The 20535-nt window shown below is 35.9% G+C and overlaps 1 protein-coding gene across 1 annotated transcript; it reads right to left on the reverse strand.

Annotated features, from left to right (window-relative positions):
- LOC104213675 (uncharacterized) lies at positions 1-1075 on the reverse strand. Its single transcript, XM_009763206.2, has one exon. The coding sequence runs from the start codon at positions 843-845 to the stop codon at positions 384-386; it is 462 nt and encodes a 153-aa protein (XP_009761508.1). The 5' UTR covers positions 846-1075; the 3' UTR covers positions 1-383.
- Between the last annotated feature and the right edge of the window lie 19460 nt (positions 1076-20535).

Genomic DNA, 20535 nt, shown 5'->3' on the forward strand with positions numbered 1-20535 from the left:
TGAGAAAATGGAAATCGAAAACAATTTTATAAATTTGTATCCTATGAACTTGTATACAAACAAAGTTGGTTGTATTTTCCTATTAAAGTATTCAATTGAATAATACTGCAGTAACTAACATCAACCAAATAAAACAAATATATGACTAGAAAAATAAAGACAACTATTTGATCACAACAAATCAATCAACCGACCAAGTTTTTATGTCAGAGAATCAAAACCACCTGTTTCATCACCGTCACAAGCGTCCAACAACAGAGTCCACTCATTTTCTCCGCCTCAATTCTCGGTCCGCCGCCGCCGCCGCCGCCGCCGCTCATCAGATTCCACATCATGGCCACTCTCTTTCATAATTCGCCTCAATTTTCCGACGGGAATGGAATTCACAAGAAGGATGGCGGATCCTTGCCCAAATCCATTGAAGACTTAGCAGAAACCGGAATCGACGCAAATCTCGACGAGAAATCACGAAACAAACGATCATCTTCCGACTGATCATTTACCCCTGGTCCATCATCGAAATTCAAGGAGTAACTTAACGGGTCGTAATTGAATTTATTCGTTTTGGACCGGTTCTTATTAAACCGGCGAATGAACGTCTTCCATTTCGGACCCGCGACGAGTTCCGACCACTCTCTAACTTTCTTAACGGCGTTTACACCCTTATCCCACCAACGGGGTTCTTCCTTTTGATCGCTCGTTGAGATCCGTTCCCATACGCTACGTCCACACCTTAAAGATGGTAGCCAGAAACAACAACCCCGCTTGGTAAATTCAAGCTCCTGTAATTCTTCGTTCACATCGGGTTCTTTTTGGGAGAATTCCGGGTTGGTTTGACCCGCCATGTCGGAAAATTAACAACAATTGCGACGAATTAAGATAGAATTGAAATTTAAACAGAGAAAGGAGAAGAAAATACCACAGAAATGATGATCTCTACAAACCGCAGCCCCTATAAATTAGGGCTTTGTGGTTTGCAGAGAAAATGTGGATCTTTTCAGAAACCCTAAACATTCTCAATTTCTTCCTCCATTTTTCTCTGTGTATTTGTTGTGATTCTATATATAAGGAGAGAAGAATATCAGATTTTGGGAATGTTGTATAAATTATAAAGGAAAAATCGCAGGTATTAAGGGAAACCGGGAAATGCCGGTGACAAATTATGAGTGGGACGGTGCTGGTGGTGAGGTGCACACAACTGTTAGGTACACAGCTGGAGCCAACCAATTATTGGGCCGAGGTTTTGTTTGTAATCGTGGCAACGTTTGATTGGCGGAACTGCTAATCAACTGTGGGCCTGTGGCGCGCCTCATAAGATAATGTAATTTCGCCTAGCAATTAAGAGGTAGTTTAATTAAAAATCACCTGTTATTGCCGGTAATTTTAGCAAGGCCCTAAAGCCTTCAACGGTCGAAAATCGAAGTCATTTATAGACTTTCTTTACAAAGACAAAAGTTATGAGAAATAATGACCCAATATTGGCAGGACTGTTATAAAATAAAGACTATAAAGTAAAGACAAGTATATAGAGAAATTGATATATTATTCGAATTCAAACTGATGTACATAATGAACTGAAATCTCTTCTATTTATAGAAGAAAGGAAGCTGCTCCGTAAGCTGCTACTACAAGCTGCTGTGTAAGCTGCTACTACAAGCTGCAGTATAAGCTACTATAAGCTGCTGTGTAAGCTGCTACTACAAGTTGCTGTGTAAGCTGCTACAAGCTGTTGCTATACCAGATATGGATAATCTTCTACTGAGAGCAATATTTATCCATAACGGAGTACTGAATGGATAAGCTTATTATACCCGGTATGGATAATCTTTTACCGGGGGTAATGTTTATCCATAACTGGGTACTGAAAAGATAAGCCTATTATACCCGGTATGGATAAACTTATACTGGGGGTAATGTTTATCCATAACCGGGTACCGAAGTGATAAGCTTCTTCAGGAAGCTTATTTCCAATATAGTACTAAATAGATAAACATATTTACGGTGGAGTCCCATATGGATAAGCTTCTTCAGGAAGCTTATTTACAACGGAGTACTAAATGAACATCCATAATATAATATATTTATAACACTCCCCCTTGGATGTTCATTAAAAGATCATGTGTCTCATTAAAACCTCACTAGGAAAAACCACGTGGGAAAAAAAATTCTAGTGAAGGAAAAAGAGTACACATATTTAGTAATACGCATTGTTAGGTGCCTCATTAAAAACCTTATAAGGAAAACCCCATGGGAAAAAACCTTAGTAAGGGAAAAAGAGTGCATCGCGTATTTTACTCCCCTGATGAAAACCTTGTTTCAAATATTTGAGTCTCCGCATTCCAATCTTGTATACCATCTTCTCAAAAGTTGAAGTTGGCAAAGATTTAGTGAATAAATCTGCTGGATTATCACTTGAACGGATTTGTTGCACATCAATGTCACCATTTTTCTGAAGATCGTGTGTGTAGAATAATTTTGGTGAAATGTGCTTCGTTCTATCTCCTTTTATAAATCCTCCCTTCAATTGGGCTATGCATGCAGCATTGTCTTCGTATAAAATTGTGGGTCTTTTCTCACATTCCAAACCACATTTTTCTCGAATAAAATGAATTATTGATCTCAACCATACGCATTCCCTACTTGCTTCATGAATAGCTATTATCTCAGCGTGATTTGAAGAAGTAGCAACAATAGATTGCTTTGTGGAGCGCCATGATATGATAGTACCTCCATATGTAAATACGTAGCCGGTTTGAGATCGAGCTTTATGGGGATCAGATAAATAACCTGCATCTGCATAACCAACAAGGTCTGCACTATCTTTGTTAGCATAAAACAAACCCATATCAAGAGTTCCCTTTAAATATCGCAATATATGCTTAATCCCGTTCCAATGTCTCCGTGTAGGAGAAGAACTATATCTTGCTAGTAAATTAACAGAGAATGCTATGTCAGGCCTTGTAGCATTAGCAAGATACATTAGTGCACCAATTGCACTGAGATAGGGTACTTCGGGACCAAGGAGTTCCTCGTCCTCTTCTGGAGGTCGGAACAAATCCTTATTCACTTCAAGTGATCGAACAACCATTGGTGTACTCAATGGGTGCGCTTTGTCCATGTAAAAGCGTTTTAAGACCCTTTCTGTATAGGCAGATTGATGGATAAAGATCCCGTCTGCTAAATGTTCAATTTGCAGACCAAGACAAAGTTTTGTCTTTCCAAGATCTTTCATCTCAAATTCTTTCTTAAGATATTCAATTGCCTTTTGGAGCTCTTCTGGAGTTCCAACAAGATTTATGTCATCAACATAAACAGCAAGTATAACAAATTCTGATGCCATTTTCTTTATAAAAATACATGGACAAATAACATCATTTATGTAACCTTCTTTCAGCAAATATTCACTAAGGCGATTATACCACATGCGCCCAGATTGCTTTAAACCGTACAAAGATCTTTGTAATCTGATTGAATACATTTCCTGAGATTTTGCTTCAGGCATTTTAAATCCTTCAGGAATTTTCATATAAATTTCATTATCAAGTGAACCGTACAGATAAGCTGTAACTACATCCATTAGATGTATTTCAAGCTTTTCATGTAGTGCTAAACTGATGAGATATCGAAATGTTATGGCATCCATAACAGGTGAATATGTTTCATCAAAATCGACTCCAGGTCGTTGTGAGAATCCTTGTGCAACAAGGCGAGCTTTGTATCTTTCAACTTCATTTTTATCATTCCTTTTTCGCACAAAAACCCATTTATGACCAACTGGTTTTATACCAGCAGGTGTTTGGACTACTGGTCCAAAGACCTCTCTTTTAGCAAGTGACTTCAATTCCGATTGAATTGCCTCTTGCCATTTTGGCCAATCAAATCTTTGTCGACATTCTTCGACAGATCGAGGTTCAAGATCCTCACTATCTTGCATAATATTAAGTGCAACATTATATGCAAAAATATTATCCACCACTATTTTAAATCGATTTAAATTAATCCCATCACCGTTCGAACTTATTAAAAGTTCCTCACTCACATGAGCTTCAGGTTCATTGATTTCTTCAGGAATCTCAGAACTAATCAGATTTTGGGTCTCTTCAGGGGATCCCTTCATAGTATCGTTTTGATCATTTGTCGATTTTCTTTTTCGAGGATTTCGATCCTTAGAACCCAAAGGCCTACCACGCTTCAGGCGTGCTTTAGGTTCACTAGCTCTCATGCTAGTAGATGGTCCCATTGGGACATCAATTCGGATAGGCACATTCTCTGCTGGGATATGTGACTTAGTTATCCTTTTCAAATCAGTAAATGCGTCTGGCATTTGATTTGCTATATTCTGTAAATGGATGATCTTCTGGACCTCCTGATTACATATAGGGGTACGGGGATCAAAGTGAGATAATGATGAAACTTTCCACACAATTTCTCTTTTGATTTCCTTTTTCTCTCCCCCTAATTGTGGGAAATTTGTTTCATCAAACCGACAATCTGCAAATCGAGCAGTAAATAAATCTCCTGTCAATGGTTCAAGATAGCGAATAATAGAGGGTGATTCAAACCCAACATATATTCCTATCCTTCTCTGTGGTCCCATCTTACTACGTTGTGGTGGTGCTACTGGCACATATACAGCACATCCGAAAATTCGTAGATGGGCAATATTTGGTTCATGACCAAAAACTAATTGTGACGGAGAATATTTATTATAATGTGTCGGTCTAAGACGGATAAGTGATGCTGCATGCAAGATAGCATGGCCCCAAACAGTAGTGGGCAATTTTGTTTTCATAAGTAGTGGTCTTGCTATCAATTGCAAGCGTTTAATAAATGACTCTGCAAGGCCATTTTGAGTATGAACATAAGCTACAGGATGTTCAACTTTTATCCCAACGGATAAACAATAATCATCAAAAGCTTGAGATGAGAATTCTCCAGCATTATCAAGGCGAATAGCCTTTATAGGATAATCTGGGAATTGTGCCCTTAATCGAATTATTTGGGCTAATAGCTTTGCAAACGCCAGGTTGCGAGATGATAGTAGACACACATGAGACCATCTTGAAGATGCATCTATTAGGACCATAAAATATCTAAACAACCCACTTGGTGGGTGAATAGGTCCACATATATCCCCATGTATACGCTCTAAAAAGGCAGGGGATTCAATATCAACCTTCATTGGTGATGGTCTAGTGATCATTTTTCCTTGATAACAAGCATCACAAGAAAATTCGTCATTTGTAAGAATCTTCAGGTTCTTTAATGGATGCCCACTCGAATTTTCAGTAATTCGTCTCATCATTATTGATCCGGGATGGCCCAAACGGCCATGCCAAAGCACAAAAGTATTTGAATCCGTAAACTTCTGGTTTACGATAGAGTGTGCTTCAATTGTACTAATTTTTGAATAGTATAAGCCAGAAGATAAAGTTGGTAACTTTTCTACAATGCATTTCTGGCCAGAAATATTCTTTGTAATACAAAGATATTCCCTGTTCATTTCATCTATTGTCTCTACATGATACCCATTTCGGCGGATATCTATAAAACTCAACAAGTTTCTTCGGGACTTGGAGGAGAACAATGCATTGTCTATAATAAGTTTTGTTCCCTTAGACAGAAATATTATGGCTCTTCCGGAGCCTTCAATCAAACTTATATTACCAGAAATTGTTGAAACATTTGCTTTTTCCTTATGCAAATAAGAAAAGTATTTCTGATCGTTGAATATGGCATGTGTTGTTCCACTATCAATAACACACATATCTTCATGATTTGTCTTTGATCCAAACATAATTTGAGGGTTATCCATATTCTTCAAAATAACATAAATAAAATATATTATAGTAAATATCATTATCAAAACATAACTTTTATTTATGTACAATAATTACATAACCATACTATTTATTACAAACAACACAAATTAAAATATTTACATTTCTACAGATTCACTACCGATTACATGACTTATTTCTCCTTCTGGGAGTGCAAAGTAATCAGCTACATCCAAATGCATGAAGTCTAAATTATCTTCAGAAATAAAATTTGCTTCAGCATTTTTCTCTGTCTTCTTCAGGGAGGCTTGATAAAGCTCAACCAGATGCTTTGGCGTACGACAAGTACGTGACCAGTGCCCTTTTCCTCCACATCTATAGCATGCATTTTCTGCATTTGGCGCTTGCACCGCTTCATGCTTTTGTTCCTTCCTTTTCCACTGCTGGTGGTGAGGAGGCTTCTTTGGTGCATTATTATTACCATGATTGGGGTTTCTTCCCCGACCACGGCCATGACCACGACTGGGGCCATGACCTCTTCCACGTTTAGCTTGGTGGAAGTTCGTCTCATTCACTTCAGGGAATGGACAAGAACCAATAGGTCGGCTTTCATGATTTTTCATTAATAGCCCATTATGTTGCTCTGCTATAAGAAGATGTGAGATAAGTTCAGAATACTTTTTAAATCCCATCTCTCGATATTGCTGCTGCAGGAGCATATTCGAGGCATGAAAAGTGGTGAAAGTTTTCTCCAACATATCATGATCAGTAATATTATCACCACATAATTTTAATTGGGAAATAATTCTGAACATAGCAGAATTATACTCACTGATAGATTTAAAATCTTGTAGCCTTAGATGAGTCCAATCATAACGTGCCTGTGGAAGAACGACCATCTTCAGGTGGTCATATCTATCTTTCAAATTATTCCACAGTATGACTGGATCTTTAATAGTGAGATATTCCATTTTCAGGCCCTCATCAAGGTGATGGCGTAGGAATATCATTGCTTTGGCACGGTCTTGGTTTGATGCCTGGTTTTTATCCTTGATGGTGTCTGCCAGACCCATCGCATCAAGATGAATTTCAGCATCAAGTACCCAAGACATGTAGCTTTTGCCCGATATATCCAGGGCTACAAATTCAAGTTTAGAAAGATTTGACATTATTTAGGAAAAGAAAGTTCTTACCTCAGATACTTTCAAAATATTTGCTCGAGATGGTAGAGCTTCGTGCTGATAACGTGTTATAAAATAAAGACTATAAAGTAAAGACAAGTATATAGAGAAACTGATATATTATTCAAATTCAAACTGATGTACATAATGAACTGAAATCTCTTCTATTTATAGAAGAAAGGAAGTTGCTCCGTAAGCTGCTACTACAAGCTGCTGTGTAAGCTGCTACTACAAGCTGCAGTGTAAGCTACTATAAGCTGCTGTGTAAGCTGCTACTACAAGCTGTTGTGTAAGCTGCTACAAGCTGCTGTGTAAACTGCTGCTATACCAGATATGGATAATCTTCTACTGAGAGCAATATTTATCCATAACGGAGTACTGAATGGATAAGATTATTATACCCGGTATGGATAATCTTTTACCGGGGGTAATGTTTATCCATAACTGGGTACTGAAAAGATAAGCCTATTATACCCGGTATGGATAAACTTATACTGGGGGTAATGTTTATCCATAACCGGGTACCGAAGTGATAAGCTTCTTCAGGAAGCTTATTTCCAATATAGTACTAAATAGATAAACATATTTACGGTGGAGTCCCATATGGATAAGCTTCTTCAGGAAGCTTATTTACAACGGAGTACTAAATGAACATCCATAATATAATATATTTATAACAAGGACAAAGATTCATTCACATGCACAACATAGATAACATTCGATATAGAGAAATTTTCCTAAAACATTACAGTTAAAGAGTGTAATTACGAAACGGAACTATAGTTTGCCTAATTATCATTTATTAACCGAATATAACTTATGTTATAGACGCGCAACGAATATAACTTATGTTAATTGTATTCGTTGTGCGAACAAATACAACCAAGACGAAACACAAAAATACAGAAAAATAGAATATTAACCGAGCTACGAAAGCTTGTTGCTCTCTTGTTTCAGTTCAAAATAATTGATTTCTTGTTTCAATTCAAAACAATTGATTTCTTGTTCTAGTACTACAGGTGGATTTGCTAAAAAATTCAAATATAGCTACGAATGATAATTTTTTGAAAGTATAGTTACGAATGATAAATACACTACTAGAAAACCAGTAAAATCCGTGCACAGAATACCGACTGAAATCGGTCGAAAAGAAAAACCCGATCGAAATCGGTCGGAAAATAAGTAAATTGGTCACACAAGTCAAAGAAAAAATTTCTAACAACGGAAATATTAGTCCCACAATAAAGATATAGAATTCCGACCGATTTCGGTTGGAAACTGGTCAATCTTGACCAAGACCTGGTCATACTTGCATATTATCTACCAAAATAATTTTTAATTAAAAATTTTCAAATATCCGAACGAAATTGGTCGGTATATTTGAAATTATTCTTTCGCCCAAGGCAATTGGTTTATTAATATAACAAAAATTATATTATATTATATATATATTCACCAATTGAAATAAGGTTTAATTAAATTTTTTCGACCGAATTCAGTCGAAAATTTAATTTTAAAATTTTTGAAATATTAATTTAATGAAAATACCGACCGAAGTCGGTCTATTTTAGTCAATTTATATAAATAGCTTTTAAATAAATAATATTTAATACTTAATTGATATAGATATATGTGTGTGTTTTTAAATTACTTTTATACACACACAAACACACACATCATCTTGAATATTTTGTTCTCGATCACCTTATTAGTACTTTGCTCGGATACTTCATCAGTGGTTCAATTGAAAATTCAATTATATTCGATTAAATCTTACTATAACACATTTAAAAATAAAGTGTATAGTTCTTTCTATATTAATATTTTAGTTTTAGTAACAACTAAATATAATTGGATACAACTTAATATAATTGGATCTGTATCCAATTATATTAAGTTGTATCCAATTATATTAAGTTGTATTAATACAATTTAATTCAATTGTAGTAAGTTTTAATCGAATATAATTGAATTTTCAATTGATCCACCGATGAAGTATCTAAACAAAGTACTAATAAGGTGATCGAGAAAAAAACATTCAAGACTGTGCCGACTGTACACATCTTGGAGCATCTAGTCACTCATTATACCAGAGCATCTCGTCACTTAAACTCCAAGATTTGTTTTCTTATTTAGTCACGTCGATCAAGCATTCGAGTATGAACAGTTGAGAATAAATCATCAACGCTAGTCATATGTATGTAAGTGTAAATTATCGAGTTTAATCGATATAGTCGTTGTATCCAACATGCTATGATATAACACACACGCACGCATAATTATATTAAATTATATCAAGTTATATTAAGCTGTATTAATACAATTTAATTCAATTATGGTAAGTTTTAATCGAATATAGTTTAGTGGAGATGGTGATAATATTTTGCTAATATATATAGTTTTGATAGTTGTTATTGTTGTTGTTATTATTGTTCTTGTTGTTGTTGGTTGAATGGAAGAAGTGTAGTGCTACCATTATTGGTTATTGGCAGGTGGTGCAACTATAAAACAACTGTTTTCTGGCAAAAAAAATACCCAGAATGTAACACACCAAAATATTTTATAATATTTGTATTCTTGATTGGACATTTTTATAACGAAGAAATATTTTACTTTGCATTTCCTAAATGTGAAATTGTCAATATATGAAAATTTCTTACTTTAGGTTGTGTTAATATTGGCAATGAAGTTTCATGATGTTGCTATATGTAACACTTAATATTATTTTGACTAGTTATTATTAAATATAATATATAATTAAGTTTTGGTTTCCAACCTTTTGTATTTATCTAAGAATATTTAGTAGTTGAGTAACCATTTTATTTCTACTCTTCAAGACAAAGAATCCATCTCTCTCTTTCTATCTATCCCTCCTTCTCTCTATCTCTCTCTATATCTCTCCTCCGTAGAAATTTGAAAATCTGAAGTTTCATGAAAAAAATCACGGATTTCTACTAAATCAACAAACAAATTTCGTTTTTGGTGAAGATCAAGTTGCTCCTCTTGGTAAGTTTCTAAACTCGTTTTTATACTAGACACCTATTAGAATTTTTTATATATCTTTTTGGTATCAGAGCCAAGTTTGTGATTTTAGGATTTGTTTTGTTGTGATAGTACCTAGTAGTTTTTGTTATTTCCTTTCTTGAAAATGACTTGGAGTTTATAAATTTTTGCATACTTGTTTAATTTAATTTATTGTATTCTGTGTACATGATATACAAGATATACAAGATATATATATATATATATATATATATATATATATATATATATATATATATATATATATATATATATATATATATATATATCACACTTATGTTATTTGGAGGCTTGTTGGATTTTAAAGACCAAAATCTTGTAACTTGAATTTGTAGCCTATTTTATTGTATTAGGGTGTTTTAATAACTCAAGTCTTGTAATATGCTGAATTTACACTTTGTCTTGTAAATATGTAGAAAAGGAGAAAACTAGTTTTTTTTTACCCGATAGTTTGAAATTTATGTACAATACAAACTTGTAGTGATTTTGAATGATTGTATAAATATGTTAGGAAGTTGCTTTAATTTGTTGATTAATCAAGAAGGGTTATATCACCATATGTTAATATTTTGACATTGTATTTCATTTAAAATAAAATTATGGTGTATTTTCAAAATATATATATATATATATTGCACTTTGAACCTTTTCGCATGGGCATACTTCCGCTACTAAAATTATTCTGAATATTTTTATTAATATCTCTTTTAATATTTTGTAAGTAGGAAATTAGATTTGTTTCCTAAGTAGTACCCTTCCAAAGGGGTTGTTACACAGAAAACCGACCAACTTCGGTCAGAAATGTTCATATTAATTCCAAGAAAATCAAATTAACGGCCGACTTCGGTCAGAATTTATGATTTTAAAATTTAATTATTTAAATAATACCGACCGATTTCGGTCAGAATTAACAATTTTAAATAAAAATGTATAATTTTATATTTTGACAATACTAACCGATTTCAATCGGAATTGAATAATTTTTTAAAAATGAATAATTAAATTTCCGACCGAATTCGGTTGGTAATTTAAAAATAATTTAAAAAATATTTTTAACAATACTGACCGAGGTCGGTCCGTAAAATTAATTTGTGTCAGACATTTGGTTAAACTGTGTTGACAGTTACCGACCGACTTCGGTCGCTCCCCGTTTGCGATCATTATTTTATCGACCAATTGAAATGAGTCGGAAATCGATCGATTTTTATTGGATTCCGACCGATTTCGGTCGGTTTTTGTGGACGCTTTTTGGCAGTTTTTAGTAGTGATACAATATATATATTTACTATGTCGCATAATTTTCCTTCTACATTCTCATCGCAATTTATCACTAATCATAATATATAATATACCTAATATAGACGTTTGTGTAGATAACGTTTCTATATAATGGCAGTTTTAGAATGCTATTAAAATAAAAACTTGCTGTACTGTGATTCAGATTATAGCATCTTAAAAACCGAATTGTTTTTTTCAGATACAAATTATTTGACTTTTTTCTCTCCAATTGATTAATAATTTCATCATCTTAATTTAAAATTGCAAATATTTTATTATTGATTACGTATAACGATGTGAAAAGAATATAGGTCAAGGTATGAAATTGCTCTTACATTAAAGTCATGTTGACGCCCTAGAATAAACGCATATAAGTAAAACTAAATAAAACTACTCATGAAATTTCAAGCATCACCGATTGATTGCCAAAATGAGTTGAAGGAAAGAACAATTGTTGAACTAATAAAGATGTGTGCTTATGTTTTGTAGTGCTCTATATAAAATTCTTGAAGTTCGTCATTTGCACCTAATTAAAATTATTTAAAGATGAACCAACCTCTATATAAAACTCTTGACTTCTTTATTTTCACCTAAAGATATTGTATTTATTAGTACTATAAACTAACAGGAGTACTAATTTGGTCAACTTTGAGGAAACAGAAAAAAGAGAATAAGTCTGTCTTGACTTATTCAGTGGAATAAAGTTCTAAGCTTTATATATTCCACCAAACTCGGTGTGCAGATATTAGCATAGCATAGCTGGAGAAAGCTATCAGTGGCCTGGAGCCTTTGGGGATTAGCGGGATTTTCTTTTCTTAATTATTTGGTGTTTAATATCTGTATTGGGCTCGATTAAATTCTAATGGCGATGGATAATCTCACGTAAAAAGTAAAATACATCCTAGACAACTTTATACCCAAGATTAAGCTTGCGTTTGGACATAAATAAAGAAAGCCAGCTTTGGGAAAAAATCATTCCTTTGCCGGGCGCTAGTCAAAATAGTAAAAACGTGCACAAACCGGGGAAGCTTAAGCGGAAATGAAAGAGTAGGGTGAGGGAAGCCACTAAATTGAGGGCTTCGCTCGCTCGCTTTAAAGCTCGTTTAGTAGACAGCGAGTGGAGTGCATAAGCCCCTTTAGAGATAGGGGATTTAATTGAAACTTGAAAAAAGAGTTTTTGAAATTGTGTTGAAAAATAAATTTTAAAAGTTAAAGTTGTGTTTGGACATATTGGAAATTAAACCAAGATTAATTAATTAGTATTCTTATATCGTCTAGGATTTAGTATTTACTAGTTTATTTAATTCATGTCTAGTTATGTTTTTCTTTACCAATTTCATATTGGAATAGATTTTGTTAGTCTAGTCAAATTTGATTTATAGTATTATAAATAGGGGTGCTACTATATAATTTCAATTATGGAGAAGTAGCTAAGATGTAGAGAGATTCAAGAGTTTTTGAGTTCTAATAAAGCTACCTACCACGTTCTCTCTCTAGTTTGATAATTTTCTTCTATATAGCCTTTTGTCACGTCCTTAAACATAACCTAAGCGTACGTGTGACACTTGATAACTCGCTTATGATCTTGCATAACTTTCCCACATTCTTGCTAGCAACATCCTAGATGATGTCATTTCGCGGCCCCATTATGCGATCGCATACCCATTTCGCGGGCCGCATATTGATCACATATTCGCCTTTGAGATTTGTATGTGGGAGTTCTGCGGCGCATTATGCGGCTACAGAATAGGTTTGCAGATCGCAGACTAGTCGCACACCGAGGCAGAAAAATGCCAGGAGTTGAGGCAAATTATGCGGCCCATTTGCGGACCACAGAAGCATTATGCGATCGCATAGATCTGTATCGAGGCTCTTATTTTCTTATTTTTAAATCCGACCCTATTCCGTTAAAACACCCATTTTAGACCATTTTGAGCACATCTTCTGATATTTCTAAAGTGAGAGAGAGAGAGAGAGAGAGAGAGAGAGAGAGAGAGAGAGTCCTAGAGGGAGGGCCTAATCTTCATCAAATTGTTCTTCAATTATCACTTAAAACCTTGAAGATATTCAAGTGAGGCATCTAAGTCTTCATCGTAAGAGGTAAGACTTCATCACCCTAGCTCTTAATTCCAAACATAGCTATAATGGGCCATTAGTGTGATAATTCATGGGGATGAAGGAGATTACATTGCATGCATGTGTTCTTAGAAGATGTGGGGAGTTATAAATCAAAAATAGAGAAGAATGAGGAATGGATTGGTGTAATCTTCCATAAAATGATCATAAAACCTTAATGAACACATAATGTTTGATAAAATGCTCAAGTGAGCTAGGATTATGATCATTTTCCTAATTACGGGTTCAATTGTGCTACATTACTAAAATAGATTGAAGTTGCGAACATTCCGGAACATTGTAGGAATTAAGGAAAGCTCAATTGAGGTATGTATGGCTAAACCCCCTTCTTCTTAGAATCAAACTCCTGGTATTTGTGTAATTTGTGTAAGTCCCTAAATTGATCATACTAGAATTGTTTTCCCTAATGTGCTGTGTTGAAAGATTTACGTTCAATAATTGTTCTAAATATTTACCCTATCATCATGCTATTTGGAATGTGTTTAAAATGTGAAATATGTGTTGAGAAAGGGTCAGAAATTCACGTCAAGAATCGAATAAAGTCTGCTATGCTAATTTATATGAAAAGCCTCCGTGTGATTAGGATTTTCCAAGCTTTCCCCTTATGTGTGCAATGTCTTATATGATAGGCCTTATTGATGTGGATGATAATGTTATTTGAATGAATAAAAAGGAAAACGCGAATTGTAAGATACGGTCAAGTGCCAATGACGACATTAATAAATGAGGCTACTCGCGCCATGTAAAGAAATATCAGAAGAAAATATGAATCGAGATGAACGATTGAAAAGATGATGTCTCAAGTGAGATGATCTAGCCGATCGAGCCGTAGTCGGATACCATGTCGCACACATGGTGGTAATTGTGTTGGATTGATTAAAATTATGAATATGGTTGATGTCTCAAATGAGATGACCTAACCGGTCGGGTCGAGATCGGAGTCCGTGTAGGAACACGGTGGCATTGTGGATTATGGCACATGGCACTAAGATTATAAACCTAATAAGATGAAAAATTGAATCGGGAACTATATGATCCTTACTTGATGTTTTCATATTTGTTTGAAGCTTTTATTGTCCATCGTGACTGCTTTCTCTTTGTTTCGTTCTTCAATCTATTAAGATTGATGTTTAGCTTTACATACTAGTACTATTCGATAGTACTAACGTCCCTTTTGTTAGGGGCGCTATTGTGGGGTCCATCCCATAAATCAAGGAAGAAAATTTTCTTCCTTGATTAGCAACCCATGTTTCCCTTCTGCATTTGTCAAATATGGCAGGCGTGCAGAAGAAAAATGTCAAACGTAGTAGGTGAGGTTCTACCTATAAAGGAGAGATTCGGCTCTCATTTTTGACACACCAATCTCAGAGGAAAAATATATCTGAGAGTTAGAAAGAAAGAGTGAGGTTTCACAGACAGGGTATAAGAAAATAGTGTGTAAGAAAAATAGAGAGTGAGAGATATTGTAGTAAAGTGGGAATATCAAAAGAGGGTTATTTCTTATGAGTGTTGTAGTGGTCTTTTGAGTATTTTACTCGGACCTACAAAGTGTAAAATTCCTTGCTATAGTGATATCAGTTGCTCTTCTTAGGGTCGTGGTTTTTTCCCTTATTCAAAAGGGTTTTCCACGTAAAAATCTTGGTGTCGTTGTTACTCTTTTATACTTGTTAATTACAGTATCTCAGTGCTACATTCTTATTCAGCTTTTATTACCATGAATATTATTTTTGTAGGGGGTTTATTCCCAACAACTAGTATCAGAGCACAGGTTATGCTCATTCATTAAAATACTATTCACTACCGATAGTACTATACTCGGTAAAAATAAAAATGTCTGGAGTAAAGTACGAGGTAGCAAAATTCAACGGAGATAATGGTTTCTCAACATGGCAAAGAAGGATGAGGGATCTGCTCATCCAACAAAGATTACACAAGGTACTAGATGCTGATGCCAAAAAGCCTGATACTATGAAAGCTGAGGATTGGGCTGACTTGGATGAAAGAGTTGCTAGTGCAATCAGGTTGCACTTATCAGATGATGTGATAAATAACATCATTGATGAAGACACTACACGTGGAATTTGGACAAGGTTGGAAAGCCTATACATGTCCAAAACGCTGACAAATAAATTGTACCTAAAGAAGCAGTTATACGCCCTACACATGGGTGAAAGTACGAATTTTTTGTCATATTTAAATGTGTTTAACGGACTAATCACACAGCTTGCCAACCTCGGAGTGAAAATCTAGGAAGAAGATAAAGACTTCTTGCTATTGAACTCGTTGCCATCTTCGTACGATAATTTGGCAACAACCATCGTGTACGGTAAGACTACTATTGAGTTGAAAGATGTCACATCGGCTCTTTTACTCAATGAAAAGATGAGAAAGAAGCCTGAAAATTAAGGACAGACTCTCATCACAGAAGGTAGAGGCAGGAGTTATCAAAGGAATTCGAGCAACTATGGTAGATCCGGAGCTCGTGGAAAGTCAAAGAACCGATCCAAATCAAGAGCCAGAAATTGATACAACTGCGATCAACCAGGTCACTTCAAAAAAGATTGCCCAAATCCAAGGAAGGACAAAGGTGAAACCAGTGGCCAGAAGAATGACGACAACACAGCCGCCATGATGCAAAATAATGATAATGTTGTCCTCTTTATAAAGGAGGAAAAAGAATGCATGCACCTGTCAGGTCTAGAGTCAGAATGGGTGGTTGACACATCAGCATCTTACCATGCCATACCGGTAAGATATCCTTTTTTTGCAGATATGTAGCAGGTGATTTCTGCACAGTGAGAATGGGTAACACAAGTTATTCAACGATTGCGGGGATTGGTGACATTTGTATCAAGACAAATGTCGGGTGCAAATTGGTTCTAAAGGATGTGCGACATGTACCTGATTTGCGGATGAACTTGATCTCGGAAATTGCTTTAGACCGAGATGGATACGAGAACTATTTTGCAAATCAAAAGTGGAGACTCACTAAGGGATCATTGTGATTGCAAAGGGAGTTGCTCGTAGCACGTTGTACAGGACAGATGCAGAAATATGCCAAGGTGAATTGAACGCGGCACAATATGAGATTTCTGCAGATTTGTGGCACAAAAGAATGGGTCATATGTGCGAGAAGGGATTGCATATTCTTGCCAAGAAATCACTCATTCCTTATACTAAAGGTACAACGGTAAAACCTTGTGACAACTATTTATTTGGTAAGTAGCATAGAGTCTCATTTCAGACATCGTCTGAAAGAAAATTGAATATACTTGATTTAGTATATTCTGATGTTTGTGGCTCAATGAAAATTGCATCAATGGGCGACAACAAATATTTTGTTACTTTTATTGATGATGTTTCACGAAAATTATGGGTTTATATTTTGAAAACCAAAGATCAGGTGTTTCAAGTTTTCCAAAAGTTTTATGCTCTAGTAGAAAGGGAAATGAGTCGAAAGCTAAAGCGTCTCTGAAGTAACAAAGGAGGTGAGTACACTTCAAGGAAATTTGAAGAGTATTGTTCAAGTCATGGGATCAGACATGAAAAGACAGTTCCTGGAACCCCACAACATAATGGCGTAGCCGAGAGGATCAACCGCACCTTTATGGAGAAGGTGAGAAGCTTGCTTAGAATGGCTAAACTGCCTAAGTCATTTTGGGGTAAAGCAGTTCAGACAGCCTGTTACCTGATCAATAGGAGCCCATCAGTTCCGTTGGCGTTTGACATCCCAGAGAGAGTTTGGACCAACAAGGAGGTGTCCTACTCGCATTTGAATGTGTTCGATTGCAGAGCTTTTGCATATGTACCAAAAGAGCAGAGAACAAAGCTGGATGATAAATTTGTTCCTTACATATTTATCGAATATGGAGATGAAGAGTTCGGGTATAGATTGTGGGATCCTGTAAAGAAGAAGATCATCCGAAGCAGAGATGTAGTCTTCCGAGAAAGTGAAGTTGGAACTGCTGCTGATATGTCAGAAAAGATGAAGTATGGTATAATTCCTAACCTTGTTACTATTCCTTCTACTTCTAACAATCCCACAAGTGTAGAAAGTACGACCGACGAGGTTTCCAAGCAGGGGGAGCAACCTGGTGAGGTTATTGAGCAGGGGGAGAAACTTGATGAAGGTATCGAGGAAGCGGAGCACCCCACTCAGGAAGAAGAACAACCTCAAAATCTGAGGAGATCAGAGAGGCCAAGGGTAGAGTCATGCAGGCACCCTTCCTCAGAGTATGTCCTCATCAGTGATGAGGGGGAGACAGAAAGTCTTAAGGAGGTGTTGTCCCATCCAAAAAAGAACAAGTGGATGAAATCCATGCAAGAAGAGATGGAATCTCTACAGAAAAATGGCACGTACAAGCTGGTTGAACTTCCAAAGGGTAAAACACCATCAAATGCAAATGAGTCTTTAAACTCAAGAAAGATGGAAATGACAAGCTGATCAGATACAAAGCTCGATTGGTGGTTAAAGGCTTCGAACAGAAGAAAGGTATTAATTTTGACTAAATTTCCTCACCTGTTGTCAAAATGACTTCTATTCGAACAATTTTGAGCTTAGCAGCTCGCCTAGATCTTGAAGTGGAGCAGTTGGATGTGAAAACTGCATTTCTTCATGGAGATTTGGAAGAGAAGATTTATATAGAGCAGCCAGAAGGATTTGAAGTAGATGGAAAGAAACACAGGGTGTGTAAATTGAATAAGAGTCTTTATGGATTGAAGCAGGCACCAAGGCAGTGGTATATGAAGTTTGACTCATTTATGAAAAGTCAAACATACCTAAAGACCTATTCTGATCCATGTGTATACTTCAAAAGATTTTCTGAGAATAACTTTATTATATTGTTGTTGTATGTGAATGACATGTTAATTGTAGGAAAAGACAAGGGGCTGATCGCAAAGTTGAAGAGAGATTTGTCCAAGTCATTTGATATAAAGGACTTTGGCCCAGCACAACAAATTCTAGGGATGAAGATAGTTCAAGAGAGAACAAGTAGAAAGTTGTGGCTATCTCAAAAGAAGTACATTGAACGTGTACTAGAATGCTTTAACATGGAGAATGCTAAGCCAGTCAGCACACATCTTGCTAGTCATCTAAAGTTGAGCAAAAGGATGTGTCCTACAACAGATGAGGAGAAAGGGAACATGGCTAGAGTTCCTTATTCTTCAGCAGTCGGAAGCTTGATGTATGCAATGGTATGCACTAGACCTAATATTGCTCACGCAGTTGGTGTTGTCAGCAGGTTTCTTAAAAATCCTAGAAAAGAACATTGGGAAGCAGTCAAGTGGATACTTAAGTACCTAAGAGGTACCACAAGAGATTGTTTGTGCTTTGGAGTATCGGATCCAATCTTGAAGGGCTATACAGATGCTGATATGGCAGGTGACATTGATAACAGAAAATCCACTACTGGATATTTGTTTACATTTTCAGGGGGAGCTATATCATGGCAGTCAAGATTGCCGAAGTGTGTCGCACTCTCTACAACTGAAGCGGAGTATATTGCCACTACTAAAGCTGGCAAAGAGATGGTATGACTCAAACGGTTCCTTCAAGAGCTTGGATTGCATCAGAAGGAGTATGTCGTCTATTGTGACAGTCAAAGTGCAATAGACCTGAGCAAAAACACCATGTATCTTGCAAAGACGAAGCATATCGATGTGAGATATCATTGAATTCGAGAAAGGATAGAAGATGGGTCTATGTAGATAAAGAAGATCCATACAAGTGAGAATCCTTCGGATATGCTGACCAAAGTGGTACCAAGAGACAAGTTTGAGCTATGCAAAGAACTTGTCAGCATACACTCAAACTAGAACCTCTGATATTACCTCCTTTAGGTGAATGGGACTGGAGGGGGAGGTTTGTGGGGTCCATCCCATAAATCAAGGAAGAAAATTTTCTTCGTTGATTAGCATCCCATGTTTCCCTTCTACATTTGTCAAATATGGCAGGCGTGCAGAAGAAAAATGTCAAGCTTAGTAGATGAGGTTCTACATATAAAAGGAGAGCTTCGACTTTCATTTTTGACACACCAAGCTCAGAGGAAAAATATATCTAAGAGTTAGAAATAAAGAGTGAGATTTCACAGACATGGTATAAGAAAATAGTTTGTGAGAAAAATAGAGAGTGAGTTATATTGTAGTGAGGTGAGAATATCAAAAGAGGATTATTTCTTTTGAGTGTTGTAGTGGCCTTTTGAGTATTTTACTCTGACCTACAAAGTGTAAAATTTCTTGCTATAGTGATATCAGTTGCTCTTCTCAGGGCCATGGTTTTTTACCTTATTCAAAAGGGTTTTCCACGTAAAAATCTTGGTGTTGTTGTTACTCTTTTATTCTTGTTAATTACTATATCTCGGTGCTACGTTCTTATTCTGCTTCAATTACCGTGAATATTATTTTTGTAGGGGGTTTATTCCCAAAAGTTATATCTTTTAATAGATGTAGGTGGTTCCATAGCCGACAGTGTAGATCGCAGCTAGTAGTGCATTGTCATCATCTTCCCAGCAGACTTGGTGAGTCCCATTTCTTCCTGGGGTCATGTAGTACATCTTTTGTTTATATGCTTACCACATTTTGAGGTATAGCCGGGGTCTTGTTGCCGGCATTATCATAATTGTCTTTGTATCTCTAGAGGCTCCGTAGACATTCATGTGGGTTGTATATGGGTATTGGAAGGGTCAGTGTATTATGTTGTAATTTGAACCCTTGTTCCTTCAAATTGTAAAGTGTATGAAATTTTGAAAACTCATCAATGATGTAACAAATGAATCGATTTGAAAATGTTTACAAAATCTTCCAACTGTGTAATTAATAATAACCTATTCTCTTGATCATAATGAGTTGGGTAGAAAGTGTCTAATAGGCTTGCTCAGTCGGGTTCACTCGGTTGAGCGCCGGTCGCGCCTCCCGAGGTTAGAGCGTGACATAAAATACTACCCTCAAGATCGCTTAGGGAATGTTAGATAAGAAAGACAAGAGAAATTTGTCAAATGAAGCTTTTTATTGTAGAGAACTTGATTGTTTTGCTTGATGATTTTACAAATGAATAGCCCCCTTTATCTACTAGTCTCCTAGGGGCTAGTGAGTAGATAATAATTATTGCACAAGGCCCT

Source organism: Nicotiana sylvestris, chromosome 2, assembly GCF_000393655.2.
Source record: "Nicotiana sylvestris chromosome 2, ASM39365v2, whole genome shotgun sequence".
NCBI lineage: Eukaryota > Viridiplantae > Streptophyta > Magnoliopsida > Solanales > Solanaceae > Nicotiana > Nicotiana sylvestris.

Excerpts from the sequence above, each read along its gene's own strand:
- LOC104213675 (XM_009763206.2), bottom strand. The coding sequence starts at position 845 with ATGGCGGGTCAAACCAACCCGGAATTCTCCCAAAAAGAACCCGATGTG.